The sequence below is a fragment of the Neodiprion pinetum genome, chromosome 4, assembly GCF_021155775.2.
Source record: "Neodiprion pinetum isolate iyNeoPine1 chromosome 4, iyNeoPine1.2, whole genome shotgun sequence".
NCBI lineage: Eukaryota > Metazoa > Arthropoda > Insecta > Hymenoptera > Diprionidae > Neodiprion > Neodiprion pinetum.
The window spans coordinates 27,729,637-27,746,848 of NC_060235.2; the positions used below are offsets into that span (position 1 = coordinate 27,729,637).

Here is a 17,212-nt window from a genome sequence, read left to right on the forward strand (position 1 = left end):
CGCTCCGTGGTTCCTGGTTTATGTTTACAATAAATTATTTCAATTCGTTTTACGCGCAACCCCAAATTCGGTAGCTGTCAGTCCGCTAATAAAATTCCTATAACTTTGCAATCTTCTCATAATCTTTTTGGTAAAATACGTCGATAAAAAAATTATATCAAACCCTACACATTATTTTTGATTTGTTCTCACGCTGAAAATATTTATTAATATTCGAGGTATAACTCGAGGTGGTAGGCGGTTTTCGTTGGAGGTAGTTAGGGGTGGTTGCGGGTAATCTCGGTGATTCAGGAGGAGAAGGACGAGGATTTGTGCTCGGTGAGTAAAACACTTTTATAATATTTCATGGCAATTGTAATTATATTTTATCTGAAATATTTCAAACTTGTCATGTTTACATTAAATTATTTCAATTCATTTTTCGCGCAAGCACAAATTCAGTAGCTATGAATAAGCTTATACAATTTATTATATTATTAATTAATTAATTGATATTCCTATAATATTTAATGGCAATTGTAATTATATTTCATCTGAAATATTACAAACTTGTCACGTTTACAATAAATTATTTCAATTCATTTTTCGTGCAAGCACATATTTAGTAGCTATGAATAATCTTGTACAATTTATTATATTATTAATTAATTAATTAATATTCTTATAATATTTGATGGCAATTGTAATTATATTTCATCTGATATATTACAAACTTGTCACCTTTACAATAAATTATTTCAATTCATTTTTCGTGCAAGCACATATTCAGTAGCTATGAATAAGCTTATACAATTTATTATATTATTAATTAATTATTTGATCAATTACTCAATTATATTAATCCTTACACAATATTTTCGATGTGTTCTTATACTGAAAATATTTATTACTATTCAAGGTATAACCTGAGGTGGTTGAAGGTGGTCGGAGGTGGACGAGGAGGAGGACGAGGAGGACGAGGATTTGTGCTGGGTGAGTAAAACACTTTTATAATATTTGATGGCAATTGTAATTACATTTCATCTGAAATATTACAAACTTGTCACGTTTACAATAAATTATTTCAATTCATTTTTCGTGCAAGCACATATTCAGTAGCTATGAATAATCTTGTACAATTTATTATATTATTAATTAATTGATTAATTACATTAATCCTTACACAATATTTTTGATGTGTTCCTATACTAAAAATATTCATTACTATTCCAGGTATTACCCGAGGTGGTCGGAGGTGGACGAGGAGGAGGACCAGGTGGACGAGGAGGAGGACGAGGTGGACGAGGAGGAGGCGGGGTGGGTCGTGGGAGAGGACCTCTCCTCTCCTCAGAGGAGGGGAGGGGGAGGGGCCGGGGAGGGGGAGAGGTGGGAGGGGAGGGGGAAGGGAAGGGAAGGGCAGGGAAGGGGGTGGGGAGGGGGAGGGGGAGGGGGAGGGAGGGCGGGAGGGAGGGAGGGAGGGAGGGCGGGAGGGCGGGAGGGCGGGAGGGAGGGAGGAAGGGAGGGAGGGAGGGTGGGAGGGCGGGAGGGCGGGCGGGCGGGAGGGAGGGAGGTAGTGGACGACGGATGTCAGTGCAAGTCCCCCACACGCCCGCCCGCCCGCCCTCCCACCCTCCCACCCTCCCTCCCTCCCTTCCTCCCTCCCTCCCGCCCTCCCGCCCTCCCGCCCTCCCTCCCTCCCTCCCTCCCGCCCTCCCTCCCCCTCCCCCTCCCCCTCCCCACCCCCTTCCCTGCCCTTCCCTTCCCTTCCCCCTCCCCTCCCACCTCTCCCCCTCCCCGGCCCCTCCCCCTCCCCTCCTCTGAGGAGAGGAGAGGTCCTCTCCCACGACCCACCCCGCCTCCTCCTCGTCCACCTCGTCCTCCTCCTCGTCCACCTGGTCCTCCTCCTCGTCCACCTCCGACCACCTCGGGTAATACCTGGAATAGTAATGAATATTTTTAGTATAGGAACACATCAAAAATATTGTGTAAGGATTAATGTAATTAATCAATTAATTAATAATATAATAAATTGTACAAGATTATTCATAGCTACTGAATATGTGCTTGCACGAAAAATGAATTGAAATAATTTATTGTAAACGTGACAAGTTTGTAATATTTCAGATGAAATGTAATTACAATGGCCATCAAATATTATAAAAGTGTTTTACTCACCCAGCACAAATCCTCGTCCTCCTCGTCCTCCTCCTCGTCCACCTCCGACCACCTTCAACCACCTCAGGTTATACCTTGAATAGTAATAAATATTTTCAGTATAAGAACACATCGAAAATATTGTGTAAGGATTAATATAATTGAGTAATTGATCAAATAATTAATTAATAATATAATAAATTGTATAAGCTTATTCATAGCTACTGAATATGTGCTTGCACGAAAAATGAATTGAAATAATTTATTGTAAAGGTGACAAGTTTGTAATATATCAGATGAAATATAATTACAATTGCCATCAAATATTATAAGAATATTAATTAATTAATTAATAATATAATAAATTGTACAAGATTATTCATAGCTACTAAATATGTGCTTGCACGAAAAATGAATTGAAATAATTTATTGTAAACGTGACAAGTTTGTAATATTTCAGATGAAATATAATTACAATTGCCATTAAATATTATAGGAATATCAATTAATTAATTAATAATATAATAAATTGTATAAGCTTATTCATAGCTACTGAATTTGTGCTTGCGCGAAAAATGAATTGAAATAATTTAATGTAAACATGACAAGTTTGAAATATTTCAGATAAAATATAATCACAATTGCCATGAAATATTATAAAAGTGTTTTACTCACCGAGCACAAATCCTCGTCCTTCTCCTCCTGAATCACCGAGATTACCCGCAACCACCCCTAACTACCTCCAACGAAAACCGCCTACCACCTCGAGTTATACCTCGAATATTAATAAATATTTTCAGCGTGAGAACAAATCAAAAATAATGTGTAGGGTTTGATATAATTTTTTTATCGACGTATTTTACCAAAAAGATTATGAGAAGATTGCAAAGTTATAGGAATTTTATTAGCGGACTGACAGCTACCGAATTTGGGGTTGCGCGTAAAACGAATTGAAATAATTTATTGTAAACATAAACCAGGAACCACGGAGCGCTTATCCTGGAAGTCGAGAAATTTTATTAGCGGACCGACAGCTACCGAATTTGGGGTTGCGCGAAAAACGAATTGAAATAATTTATTGTAAACATGAACCAGGAACCACGGAGCGCTTATCCTGGAAGTCGAGAAATTTTATTAGCGGACCGACAGCTACCGAATTTGGGGTTGCGCGAAAAACGAATTGAAATAATTTATTGTAAACATGAACCAGGAACCACGGAGCGCTTATCCTGGAAGTCGAGAAATTTTATTAGCGGACCGACAGCTACCGAATTTGGGGTTGCGCGAAAAACGAATTGAAATAATTTATTGTAAACATGAACCAGGAACCACGGAGCGCTTATCCTGGAAGTCGAGAAATTTTATTAGCGGACCGACAGCTACCGAATTTGGGGTTGCGCGAAAAACGAATTGAAATAATTTATTGTAAACATGAACCAGGAACCACGGAGCGCTTATCCTGGAAGTCGAGAAATTTTATTAGCGGACCGACAGCTACCGAATTTGGGGTTGCGCGAAAAACGAATTGAAATAATTTATTGTAAACATGAACCAGGAACCACGGAGCGCTTATCCTGGAAGTCGAGAAATTTTATTAGCGGACCGACAGCTACCGAATTTGGGGTTGCGCGAAAAACGAATTGAAATAATTTATTGTAAACATGAACCAGGAACCACGGAGCGCTTATCCTGGAAGTCGAGAAATTTTATTAGCGGACCGACAGCTACCGAATTTGGGGTTGCGCGAAAAACGAATTGAAATAATTTATTGTAAACATGAACCAGGAACCACGGAGCGCTTATCCTGGAAGTCGAGAAATTTTATTAGCGGACCGACAGCTACCGAATTTGGGGTTGCGCGAAAAACGAATTGAAATAATTTATTGTAAACATGAACCAGGAACCACGGAGCGCTTATCCTGGAAGTCGAGAAATTTTATTAGCGGACCGACAGCTACCGAATTTGGGGTTGCGCGAAAAACGAATTGAAATAATTTATTGTAAACATGAACCAGGAACCACGGAGCGCTTATCCTGGAAGTCGAGAAATTTTATTAGCGGACCGACAGCTACCGAATTTGGGGTTGCGCGAAAAACGAATTGAAATAATTTATTGTAAACATGAACCAGGAACCACGGAGCGCTTATCCTGGAAGTCGAGTTTCACCGCGTAGCGGACCCGAAGCGCGAGATCCGGGAGGTTGAGAACCCGGGACTCGAAATACGTAGCGAACCTGAAGCGCGGGATCCGGGAGGTTGAGAACCCGGTACTCGAAATTTGCGGAGCGCGACGCTCATCCGTCCGCTCTACTGCGCGGTTGTTTCCAGACTGAGGAATTCGGCTAGCTGATTTTGAATTGGTGACGTCACTTTCTGAACGTCCGACATCCAAACTATGGTTTCGAACTTTGATACTCTGTATGATGATGTATGATGTACGATGTATGATGTATGATGTATGAGGTATGATGATATGATATGATGTATAATGATTTTAGCTTTCACATTTTATACAAGAAATACGCACTTTATCTCTCCTGCCGATTCCAGACTCAAGCGGCCAGGCCCTTCGATGGTCAGCCGTTGACTGAAGATATATTCTTCAGTGAACGGGTCGGCTAATAACGCTGCCGTTCTGCGACAGTTGGATGATGAAAAATTTCGCTCGTATCTTTCAAATGTGTGTCAAAATACACTCGAAGTGTTAAGAAGCGTCGTTCTTTCTCTCCCTATCACCTTTCTAGGTCTTTAAACCACTACGCAGCGTTAAATACCGTCTCATATACGAAGCATCCATTTCATCTCGTTCAAAATTAGCGCATCCGTGATGTATTACAGTTACTCTGAATTTTTTTCCATCCGAATACTTTTCGAAAAACAATTCTGCTCCTCCACCCAACGCTGATACTTCACTTGCGACCAGCTAAAACAACGTTTCGATTCTATGCCTATGAAAATTCAAGATCGAGAGAGCAAATGAAAAGTTGTTGGAATAATTATGAATACTAATGTTATGGAATACATCGAGCGCGCGTCGAATAGAATCCCATTTCGAAATGAATAATTCTTCTCTTTTCATATCATAGCTAATCTGGTAATATAGCTAAATAGGATGGTCGGAGGTGTTCGGAAATGGTAGGAGGTGGTCGGCGCTGGCAGAAGGTGATAGGGGGTGGTCGAAAGTGGCCATTGATGGTCGGAGGTGGCAGGGGGAGGTAGGAGGTGTTCGAAAATGGTAGGACATTTCAAAAGTTAAAGTCGACGATGATTCGGTGCATCAATTTTATCGTTACAGATTTTCGTTTCCCATGAGGCGTAGAGTATTCAACAACGATAATGCAGTCCTTAAAATTCATCATTCATCTCTGACTGGAAAGCTAATTCGCAAGGCGTGGTATTCTATTCTATTTGCATTATTAGAAAAATACCCGTACTCTACATACACTGTTTCTAATCTTTTGCTACATTTGGTTTAATCCCCATGCTTCCACAGCACGATTAGTCGGAAATGTTTTTGATCATCCATAATAAAATAAAAGAAGTAACAAAGCCTAAATTTATTGTTAAAGCTCTAATAAATACATCAAACTGCGGTCGAATTCATTTATAATTTGCACATGATCTCTGTATATTTGATAAATTATTCCTAAATACATTGAAACATATGTATTTATAATGAAATATCATGCAATGGGCTGTGTAAACTATAAACTATAATTTCTATCGAATAGCTGCTTTCATGTCAACAGGGCTTTGAGACTCAGTTCAGTTCATCCTCCTCCTCGTCCACCTCCGACCACCTCCAACAATCGCCAACCACCTCGAACAACCACCGATAACCACCTCGGGTTGTACCTGGAATAGCAATAAATATTTTCAGTATCAGAACATATCAAAAATATTACGTGAGGATTAATATTCAAAAAGTGCTGGAATAAATTTTTTCTGGCACTATTCGGACGCAATTTTGCGAGACGAATCGATTTAGCGCAGTCCCGATAGGCTGCGAGCAGCGGATAAAAAGTTACAGCCGAAAAACCAGAACCTCAGATTTCGACATTTTTCAGCAGGTGCATTTTCCTTCGTAACTTCTTTCCTGTTGATCCCACGCTCCTTTCGCTGCGTTTTCTGAGTTCCTGGGGGTCCAATTAGTCAGGAAACGGTCGTTTAGATCGAATCTGAGACTAAAAATTTTCGGTTTCAAAAATGAAGAAAAAGCAAGGCTAACCCCTTTGCATTTTTGACGAAAATTTTCGCGATTTTCAAAAGTGCTGGAATAAATTAATTGTGGCACTATTCCGACGTAATTTTGCGAGAGAAATCGATTGGGCGCAGTCCCAATCCGCTGCGATCAACGCATCAAAAGTTAGAGCCGAAAAACGAAAACCTGTGTTTTCGACATTTTTCAGCAGGTGCTTTTTTCTTCGTAACTTCTTTTCTGTTGATCCCACGCTCTTTTCGCTGCGTTTTCTGAGTTACTGAGGGTTCAATTAGTCAGGAGAGGGTCATACAAATCGAATCGGAGACTAAAAGTTTTTCACTCAAAAAAAAAGCAAGGCTATCAACGCATCAAAACCGAAAAAGGTGCTTTTTCGCTCGCCATTTCTCTCCTGTAGGATCTACGCACTTTTCGCTGCGTTTTCTGAGTTCCTGAGGGTTTAATTAGTCAGGAGAGGGTCATACAAATCGAATCCGAGACCAAACGCAGAAACTACGGAGCCCTTGTTTCTGAATTCGAGTTTCACCACCTAGCGTATCCGGAGCGCAGGATCCAGGAATTAGAGAACCCGGTACTCGAAATCTGCGGAGCATGATTTTCATACGTCCGCTCTATCGCGCAGTTGTTTCTAGACTGAGGAATTCGGCTACCTGATTTTGTTCGTTACTATTACTATAGATCGATGACGTCAAGAGAAAAAAAATTTTGGTTGATGTCACTTTCTGAACATCATGAATCGTTACCATAGCGTTACTAACTTGAATATGATTTTATTATCGCATTCTCGATAACCATTCTTCTTCTCCCAGCATAAAACTTTTCATCTCGTAATCTATTCAAATGACGCTTCCTAGACTAATCGAATCCTCAGGATTACTAAACAGGCATTTGGATCATCCTAGGACTAACAGCTGCAAGAATACGAAGCTAATACAGAGAAATTTTTGTTTTTCGTCCGTAACTTTTGATCCGTTGTTCGCAGCGAATCGAGACTCAGCGCAACGAATTTTCATCGCAAAATTACTTCGATAAAATGCATAAATAATTCAATCTCATCATTACTCTTAATCGGCAAATTTGCTGCTGAAAAATCTGAACGGGTAATCTGAAATCTGAACGGCCTTCCTCTTTTTTGCGAATCCTGAGTCCTGAATCGTTTGGGATAAAACTTTCTAGACTGATCAAACTCCAAGTAAACCAGAAAAGGCCTTCAAACCCTCGGAGAAGCAAGAGCTGCCGAGGGATATTTTCTCGTTTTTGGGTTGTAACTTATGACGCGTTGCATGCGGCAGTTCCAAACTATGAGCGATGAATTCCTTTCGCGAAATTATGTCGATAGAGAATATCAATAATAAATTTTATAATTATTCAAAATCGGCAGACTCGAACTTTTACGTCTTGACACTAATCCGAATGATGCTTTCTGGACTAATGAGGCCCCAAGGAAATCAGTAAAGATACGGAAAATCTGGAATTAAAAGCGGCTGAAGAAAGAAAAGCAACGCTCACTAAGTACAGAAATACCCATGTCATACAGCATTCTTCATATTCTAATTTACGTGATGTTTATTGCACTCTTGCTTCTTAACGTAATAGTCGGATTTCTTGTTTAATAAGCAATCATTTTTTTGCATTTCTTTGTGACCTGACTTGTATATTATTTTACTACTTGTAACAATACCATACACTGACATACAAACAATTGTACTGAAATTGAGACTTATTAAATAAAATAAAACTAGAAAATTGTAGCTCTGAGTTTGACATTTTTTTTCCCCTCACCTCTTCGAGAACCTGGTGTAAATAGCATTTTTACCGTCCGTACAACTTTTCAGCTACTTTTCGAAGCGGTAAATAAGAGGTCAGAAAATACGAGGAAAAACTCGGGTTTTTCATCTGTAACTTTTGACCCGCTGCTCGCAGTTATTCCAAACTCTGCGCAATCGATTCCTCGCGCGAAAGTACATCGATATACCGTATCAAGAAATCAATTCCATCATTATTGAAAATCAGCATATTCTCGACCGAAAAAATCCAATCGAGGTAATTCTTTTACACCGTCTTTACAGGTTTTTAGAAGACTTGTAAAAAATTGGATATCTTGATTTTGTTGATGTTTAGTGAGAAGCGGAGGAGCGTTACTAGTGGAGATCAGGACGGGTACCTTGTAATTTCAGTTTTTGCTATGAAGAATATTTTTCTTTCAATGGTCGATCCTCGTTGGTCGCGAAGAAATTTGATAACCTTTATGATCGCGTTACAAAAACGTAAAATAAAATCAAAATGTTGGTCAATCCTCCGAAATTAATATAATCTCTTTAATCTCTGAGAATTATTGCAAATAGTAATTACATGGTTGCTTAATGTCAAGCCTTATGAACAAACTCAAACCCAATGCCTCTTCTGCATTTCGGCGTGTCGTGGAACAGCCGATAATTCGATCTGCCATCTTCACCCGAATACAACGTAACCCACTGGCGAAGATTCTTCCACTCGTCAAAACAAAGGTCATACAAAAATAGTAAGAGTCCGAATTATATCCAACGACATAATATAATTTATTTATCATAATCATATACAAAAAAACTGTTCACTTATACATGTAAAGAGGTCCTTATATACTCTGTATTGTTTTCAACAATATTTTCATTAATCTTAATTTCCATTCTTGGGTTTTTTTTTCTCTTTTCCATCGATTTTTTCCCAACAATTCATTCTTTCATGGTCGCAATGCAGCAGTATGACTCGGCCAGAGGCGAGGTTTCGATAATAATGAAAACATAATGTTTATGATAGTAGCAGTGATGATGATTAACAACAAAAATAATAATAATTATGATAATAATAATAATAATAATAATAATAATGGCGATCTTCACAATAGCCATCGGCATCATCATATCATTATTAATTTTGGTATAATTTTACGCGGTGTTTGTTTTTTTTTGTCTCTTCAATTTTGGACATCTTGGAATGTTACGTCAAGTACTTTGGAAATGGGTAAATAATATCAACGTGTAATGTTCAAGTGAGGTGTGTCTTACAATTACAAACAAAACTTATTCGACAATAATATGGTTTAAGCGGTGAACTAATTACTTACATTTTATGGAACAAGAAGCAAGAAGAAAAACGAGAAAATCATTGTTTAAAACTTCGAAGGTATAAGGTTTCTTTTCTAACTTATCTCTAACTTGCTAATATGTGGTTCGCTACTGTTTACTAATCTTCTCTGGACACGTTACTCCTACGATTTCTAATATCTAACATGAATAAATATATCGTAATCATATTTTATGTTATTCATTTCTCTCTCAGTCGCAGGCATCACCTTAAAATAAATCACATCTGAAAAAACTGATAACCGATTATAATTCAACAACAAATCGATAACTCTATATCAGTCTATTCTCACAAAAATATCACTATGGCTGAATGTATATTAGTAGTTACATGTTAAGTACTTTAAAGCCAGAAATATCTAGTGTTAGAATATCAATCAAACTAACCAATAATGCGTAACTACGATAATAAATTAAGTGAGATATACATGTATAACATACGGATGTATCATAACTCCAATAGTACGTTCGTTACATCGTATGTTTTTCATGACAAGCCTGATTTATGATTTCGGTTTCATTACTGCATGCGATTAATACCGATTAGTACAACTTGGCTCAGTCAGATTTTACGCTACATTTACGTACGTGTTATCATTTTTATTTCACGTTATTTTAAAGTTTTCAATTTTTATTATGTTCGCTACTCATATTTCGTGTTATAAGGTATGTAGTTCATGGTATCAATTATCGCCCTAAGATCTTTGAGTAAAAGCATATTGTTGCATCTGGGAAACCTGAAGAGTTGATTCGTAAGTAAATATTAACAGAGTTCACCACATGATACTGGTTAGTAATGCGATGAGGATAAAAAAATGCGCGACAAATCAACTACTTGTCAAGAGCGTATCGAAGGTTCATTTGAAGTAACAGAAGTAACAGTCACGGTGTTGTAGGTATGTTAATGATGCGAAACAATGAGAAATAAATTTTTTTGCAAACGATGCAAACAATTCAATCTTTAATGTTGATGAATAATAATTGAAGAAACGAATAAAAGAATTGCATTGCATCCGATTGAGATTGACGAAAATTAAGCGGATTTACCCATCGCAACGTTATATATATATAAACCATTACCAACTATAACATCTACGCTAAAAATTCCTAATAATAATTACCTTGAATATCCTAATCACACAAGACTATAACCTATGATACTAGTATGGGGGACAGTTATAATTATAATTGTTATTAATTTTCTTGCTAACTGGCTAAATTTTACTACACAAGGTATTCTGTCTACACATCTATCTTTGGTATGAATTAAGGAGATACTTGATCTATTTGAGGATTTTAAATGTTATCTTGAACATGTTATGATTGTTATACACATGGTACTAAAGATTTCGTACTATGCAGTTCTGTAGGTATATAGTATTTCTTACTAGGCTGTCATGTGCGTACATCTTGCAACTTTCACAGCTGACTTTCAAGTACATGGGAGTAAATTAAACGAAAGCATCGTTCGCCTGAGCGTACTTATTTTTTAAACTGTCGTGGCTATGAGAACGAATAATGAATTTATGTTTTACCTACGTGAAAGCGGCATCGGTGCGTTCGACGATGCTTTAAATAAAATTCATAAACATTAAACTATGAGATTTCGAATTATCGCTGTATTACAGCGCTGTTAAGTTAATTTTTAAACGCATATTTCCACTACCGCTGATAGTTTCACTACAGATGAAAAATCTAGACCGGTCATAATCTTACACAATACTGTATTTGCCTAATACTTATTTTCTTTCTTTTTGCTTGTATCAAACAATTCAGGATTCTCTTACCTTTTCATTATTACACGTGTGTTCCCGACTTGATTTTTTTTTCTTGTTTCTCGCACTTTATAACGTATCATTTGAGCAAGGAATATCATCGAATAGGCCCGTATTGGTGTGATAAAAATGCAGTATATTGAATTGGGAAACGATTGGAACTGCGGCCAGTTTAACCTTGTCTCAAGAATAAATACGAGAAATCTAAGGAAGATCTTGATTAAAAGATTTTTTTTGAAACTTATGAAATTAACTGTACATATAAAATATACTCAATCAATGTGTATTCACGTAATTACTGTGAGCGCGTTATAACAGATGCCTTATTATACGTACAAGCAGATCCATGCATCATGTTTGTATATCAAACGAATACCGTTCAAACAGTTCAATCATCAACGCAATAATCCTCGTATTTCGCCGTCAGAATTAAATATGGCGACCCGAGTAGCAATTAAGCGCCTCAAAGTCTGTCCTGAGCTTCCTACGAGTATAAATTCTGCCTTCCCATCAAATTTCACTTTGGGTTGGATGAGTTTTTGAGACAGTTTGTTTCCTCATTAAGTCTCGATGGATCCTGCGGTGAGGTGGAACTTTCATTGCAAACATTATCCGTACTGTATTGCAGTTCCTAATCGGAGAATATCGACTGATTTTGTTCCGTAATGTTTAATAGTAAAGCTGTACATAGTAGGGAGTAAGTAACCAAATAGGCACGTTGGTTTTCGTCCGAAATAGCTTGAAACGTTCAGACGTACACGTTGATTAAGTTACAAACTTTCACTTTTAATTCGTATATTAGAAAGAAATAAGATATCTGTTGCCAAAAACGTGACGTTCTCCAATCGAACACTTGCCGCAGATAACAACAACTGGAGGTGATATGTTGGCTTCGATTGTAATTCTCAACGCATATTTTTACCATTCGAACGCCGCGGTTTGTGCTCTCCTTTCAGTACGGCTATTCAATTTGCTACTTACGATTAAATGACATTTCGAAAAAATCGTGCAGCTGCTAAGCAGCGAGATTCTTTTTCCTCTGGTTACGCTTTACGCAGAGAAATATCGTCTAATTCACGTCATTGTCGAGAACAGCTTCGAGGCAAGTTTGCTTCAGTGTTGCCGACTGGTCTTCCAAACTTCGTTTTAGACCCTCGATGGTTTGTACCAGCTTTTGTCTCCTCAGCTGAGACAACTGATGCTGGTACAGCTGCGTGTCTTGGGCGTTAATATTTGCCTCCGCTGCTATTCGCTCCTGTCGGAGTTGGGCCACCTTCTCTTTCAACGATCGTTTCGAGTCATCTGTAACATGCGATTTATCGTCAAATTTCATCTTGCGCAGAGGGGGATAAGGATTCAGAGAACAGTGTATGCTCATTTTCCATACAATGATCATTTCACCCCTGGTAAAGAAAAAATCTTCTAATTTATTAGCTACCATTTTCAAGGGAATTTAAAACACGATCGTAGTTATCGAATAAAATTTTTCCCAACATTCGTTTCCGGACGTCAATCGTTGAAGTCCATATCATTTTTTGTGAAATATTTAGAATTCCTGGTTAAGAGAAGTAATTAAGGATTTTTTTTTAAAGACTTAGTTGAAAAGTAACTGGAAGATTCTCTAATTCCACCGTGATCATATTTTAAATATTAGAAGCGTCTTCAAATGTAGGCTATTGCTATAGGTACTCTATTTGTGATCATCAACTATTCTTTGGAGAGGGATGAGACATCTAGTGGTGGTTCAAGAATACTATTTCATGTTTTCTCTTAGACATTCGTGATTTTATAGAGTCATTCGTCAAAATTGATATTCTTCTGCGAAATTCTGTGCAAAAGAACAATTTATTTTATTTCGCGTTCTAGATTTCCTCAACACTTGTAAGTTAACTCCCAGTTCCCTACAATTATCTCAGTAAAAGTGTTGTTGTTTTTGTTTTTCTTCAATTGTGAATTTCCTATCATCTCGTACAATGCAAACGGATTTAGTTTTTATTTTTGTCTTCGAAAACTCTAGGCCGACATAATTTTTCATAGAAGTATGTACAATTTTATGAAAATTCACGGTTTTTCATATTGTTACAGATAGTTGTACACGATTGAAGCTTTTCGTGATATTTCATCATTTTCCACCAGAAAGCTAAAAAAAATCTACCACATCTCATTCTTTTTGTGTTTTCGTATAATATGATAAAAAATTTTTTTTTACCGGTGATTACTTTTCGGAAATTTATCTCACTCGTTCCTTCATGAGGTGTATCGCACAAAATCGGGTCAATAATTTTTAGAAATATGACGAGTGTGTTCAGGTATTATATCAACTGGCAAAGCCACGCGCGGAAGAATCCTTTGTAGGGTACATACCCGTATCGTCGGTGGCCGTGTCGCCGTCGGAGTTTCTAAAAGCGACATTGTGCTCCCCCAGCGACTTTTGTATCCGCCCGTAAGTCACGCTACCCGCGTATACTTTTCGCTTAACTGGTTCGCTTTGGGGACAGTATGAAGAACCCTCCCGCGTCGGTCCGATATCAATCGATCTGTAGAAAGGTGTCATACAAAATTCATGCAGGCACGCTCTCATATTTTTCACTCCTTTTCTAATGACACCGACAATAAAACTGTAGAGACTTATGGTCGATCGGAGTGATTCACGCCTCATGCTTTTTTTCATTAAGATTCTCTGTATTCTTAATTGGGATTAATTTACATTTCACTTTTTTTTTTTACAACACGTGTAAGAATTCAAAATTAAATTTCGTGAGATGATGCAAACTCCTTTTAATTTCATGAAATTGAGAATAAACGACGGCATTAATTCCACGCGAAATGTGTTATATTAATTCTGGAATGAGAGAGTGACGCTCTAGATTTTCGTTTGTCTCAGCTGATGCATCATATTAATTATTTCAAGAACTCGAATGAGTTCTCCAGAGTATCTTCATAATTCTTCATACGGTGTAAGCGTAATTAATGGATTCTTAGAAAGGTGTACTGCGACAGTCTCAGGAAACTGAACACCAAAGTGCGCATGCGTCAAGAGTTTTTCGTCTGTTTAAGTTGGTAAACCTGACAAGCAGACGAAAAACTTGTCTGATCAACCGATTAGCTTGATTTGGCACATGCGCATTTGTCAAAGTACATCTTCACACGTTAACAAAAAAAAAATAGGGATAGATAGATAAAAAATGAGGGGATCGAAAATTCTAACCGATGAATGAAACATCGTTAGATAAATAAATACCTGAAGGTAAGTAACGGTGGTTTCTTCCTGACATCGCACCTATCGTCGGAATCCGACGAGCTTGATGTCAGTCCCTCGTCTTTGAGGGTCCTCGAAGACCTGACTTCCTTCTTGGCAAGGAGTAATTTTTCCTTCTGAATCAGTGAATCCCTATGCGCATTTAGGTAGGGAGATGCGATGGGTTTGTCCTTGAGCTGTCTCGGTGAGTTGACACCGTTGTGGACAAACGTCCGAAGATCTCGACTCTTGACGTCGTGACTAACATCCCGTTCGGTGATCTGAAGCCTGTTCGCCTGGACGAAGCTCCTGCTAGGTGAATTCTGCGGAGTTTTCCTGACCATCATCGGTGAACTCGGACACTTGACCTGCACGTCCTGCTTGTAAAAATTCTCCTTCACGATGATACCGCCGGGTGAATTTCGCTCCATGAACTTGCGTATCGGGGAACAGGGCTGAGCGAACTGTCTCTTCGGGCTCGTGTGCTCCAGGTCCCTGATGCTGCCACTCTGGAGCTCGGGCTGCGAGTTCCTGCTCTTGGAGAGCGCCAGCTCGATGTTCAGCTCCGTGTTCTTGATAAGTTCTACGCGTTTGTTGGCCAGTCCATTGTGGATCTTCCTCGGCGACGGCATGACCACCGGCGATGAGTTGTTCTTCATGTTCACCAGTATGTTCTCCGCCTCGAGTATAAGCTCCTTGTACTTCCGGTCGGCCTCCTTGTCCGCCTCCATCAGGGCGATCTCCGAGGCGAATGTGGCCATGTAGGCGCCGTCGATGAGCCGGCTCCGCACCGCGTTTCCGTTCACGTAGCTGACGGAGTTCGACCGCCGCTTGGCGACTTCGTTCTCGGCGATGACCGAGCGCACCAGGGCGCTGTCCTGTATCAGCTTGACGGGCGAGAGGTTCTTGTTCACGTCGCACTTCCGTCGCCGGAGGCAAATCGGTGTCCCACCGACGCTGCGGCTGCCCTGATTGAAACCAGAGTTTTTCAGCAGCATCCGCTCGACCAGCACGCGGTTAAGATTCGCCGTCTCGTCGTCGCACTTCTCGGCGAAGCTCTGCCTGCGACGCTGCGACACCCGCTTCTTCCGCTTCTCCGCCGACTTGTCGTCCGTCTTTCTTCCCCGCGTGCTTTGCCGCCTCGATCCGCTCCTCACGCTCGATCTGTGCGAGCTGCTCTCATCCTTCGTCCTTCGCCTCAGGAACGACTCCCGCAGCCGCGTTCCCTTCCGGCTGAGCTCGCTGCTGAAGGTGAAGTACGTGCAGTGTCCCGTGTTCCGGAAGCCCGCGTGCGAGTCCAGCTTGTCGAGTTCGAGGATCGACCCGTTGTCGATGAAGTCGAAGTCGTCGTTCTCGAAGGGCTCGTTCTCGTCGCCGCCGTCCTGACCCGTGTCGATGTCCGACAACGAATCTACGTAGTCCTCGCAGTCCGTCGGATCGCTGTCCGACAGGATGTCCGTCTCCTTCTCGTACACGTAACTCTCGTCGTATTTACCCATCATCTCGTTCAGCGTTATGTCGTCCTCCGACGAACGCACGCTTCGCGTCAACGAGGATCCCGACGAGCTGCTGCTGCAGCGTGCCACCGGGATGGGAACCTTCGAACGGATCTCCATCCGCGGTGAAATCCTCCAGTTTTGGTTGATCCTTGGAAAATAAGAGAATTTCATATATGATACATTTCTTTTCTTCGTATTCAATTCCACGAATTTTGCTCAGTCTTTTTTTGTAATCGGATGGGATTTTTTTTTCTTTCGTTTTGAACAAGTTGATACAATCTCGTAGCAATTCAAACTGCTAATTTAATCAATTTCAACCGGGGTAAAGAGAAGCACAATGGATGGAACTACATGCCAGAAGTTCTGTATTCTTGGCCAAAGAAACTATCCTAAAAGTTTCGGCGGAATCCGCGATCCGGAGATCTGACACTTTCCTTGTTAGTAAAAAGTTGCTGCCTCAAGAATAAAAAGTAAATTTAAACCGTGTCGCAACTTTTTGTTTGTATACACAAAGTTCGCGCGTAAAGGTTATCCTCAGGTTTATAATAAACGCGATATAAGTGGAAAAAAGTTTCCTCGTTAAGAAATTGTCTTTTCCTCACCGCTCCAGTCGATCGTTCTTTATTATTTTCTCTTTTATTGCGTAACTGTATTTTTGAAATTATTAAAAAATACCAAAAATATTTCTCAGCCAGTTTCGAAACTACCCAAAAGAACTGAGATCAGTGATTAATTTATTCTTCTTGGAAGAAAGTCATTTGTGTACCCAAAAACATAATTAAAACAGCAAGTTGGAAAGATTTTTCAAATTCCGTCGAATCGTACCATCTGCTTTAAAAAAGTTCTAGTGTCCGTTATCGAAGCGATCTTCGTGAATAGAGTTACAAATTTCGTGCTAATGAAGAAAAGGAAGACATCGATCCAATTTGATACTACGTAAATTATATGTTGCTTCTGAAATACAATTAAGTTTTCAAGATTGCTCTCAAGATGAAACAATTCATGGAATTTCCAAGAGCCCAAGTTACACAATTAAGTTCAGCGGAATGAAGTCCGTCGTTATGTTACGTATGATTCATACTTATGCCGAAACGCTTGACATGTTTTTTTCTGGATCACATACATATTTTATGAATTTTAATCTCAGACCGGTTCAACGTTCACGAAACGAGGAAAAATATTTAACCATTTTTATCTTATTGCGCGTTAAAGCGTACACAAAAGTT

General features: G+C 39.4%; 1 protein-coding gene across 7 annotated transcripts in view; it reads right to left on the reverse strand.

Annotated features, from left to right (window-relative positions):
- Window positions 1–5,715: 5,715 nt before the first annotated feature.
- LOC124216101 (uncharacterized) overlaps window positions 5,716–17,212 on the reverse strand; it is a 138,286-nt gene continuing 126,789 nt past the window's right edge. For 5 of the 7 annotated variants that reach the window (XM_069135137.1, XM_046620226.1, XM_046620230.2 and 2 more), the window contains 3 exons: window positions 14,491–16,134; window positions 13,614–13,786; window positions 9,284–12,551 (listed from right to left, as the gene is read on the reverse strand). In XM_069135137.1, coding sequence (XP_068991238.1) covers window positions 12,319–12,551; window positions 13,614–13,786; window positions 14,491–16,134 — 2,050 coding nt within the window. In that variant the 3' untranslated portion in view covers window positions 9,284–12,318. Of the gene's footprint in view, window positions 5,989–9,283; window positions 12,552–13,613; window positions 13,787–14,490; window positions 16,135–17,212 lie in introns of those variants that run through there. The other 2 variants (XR_006882527.2, XM_046620231.2) reach the window with 2 other exon arrangements.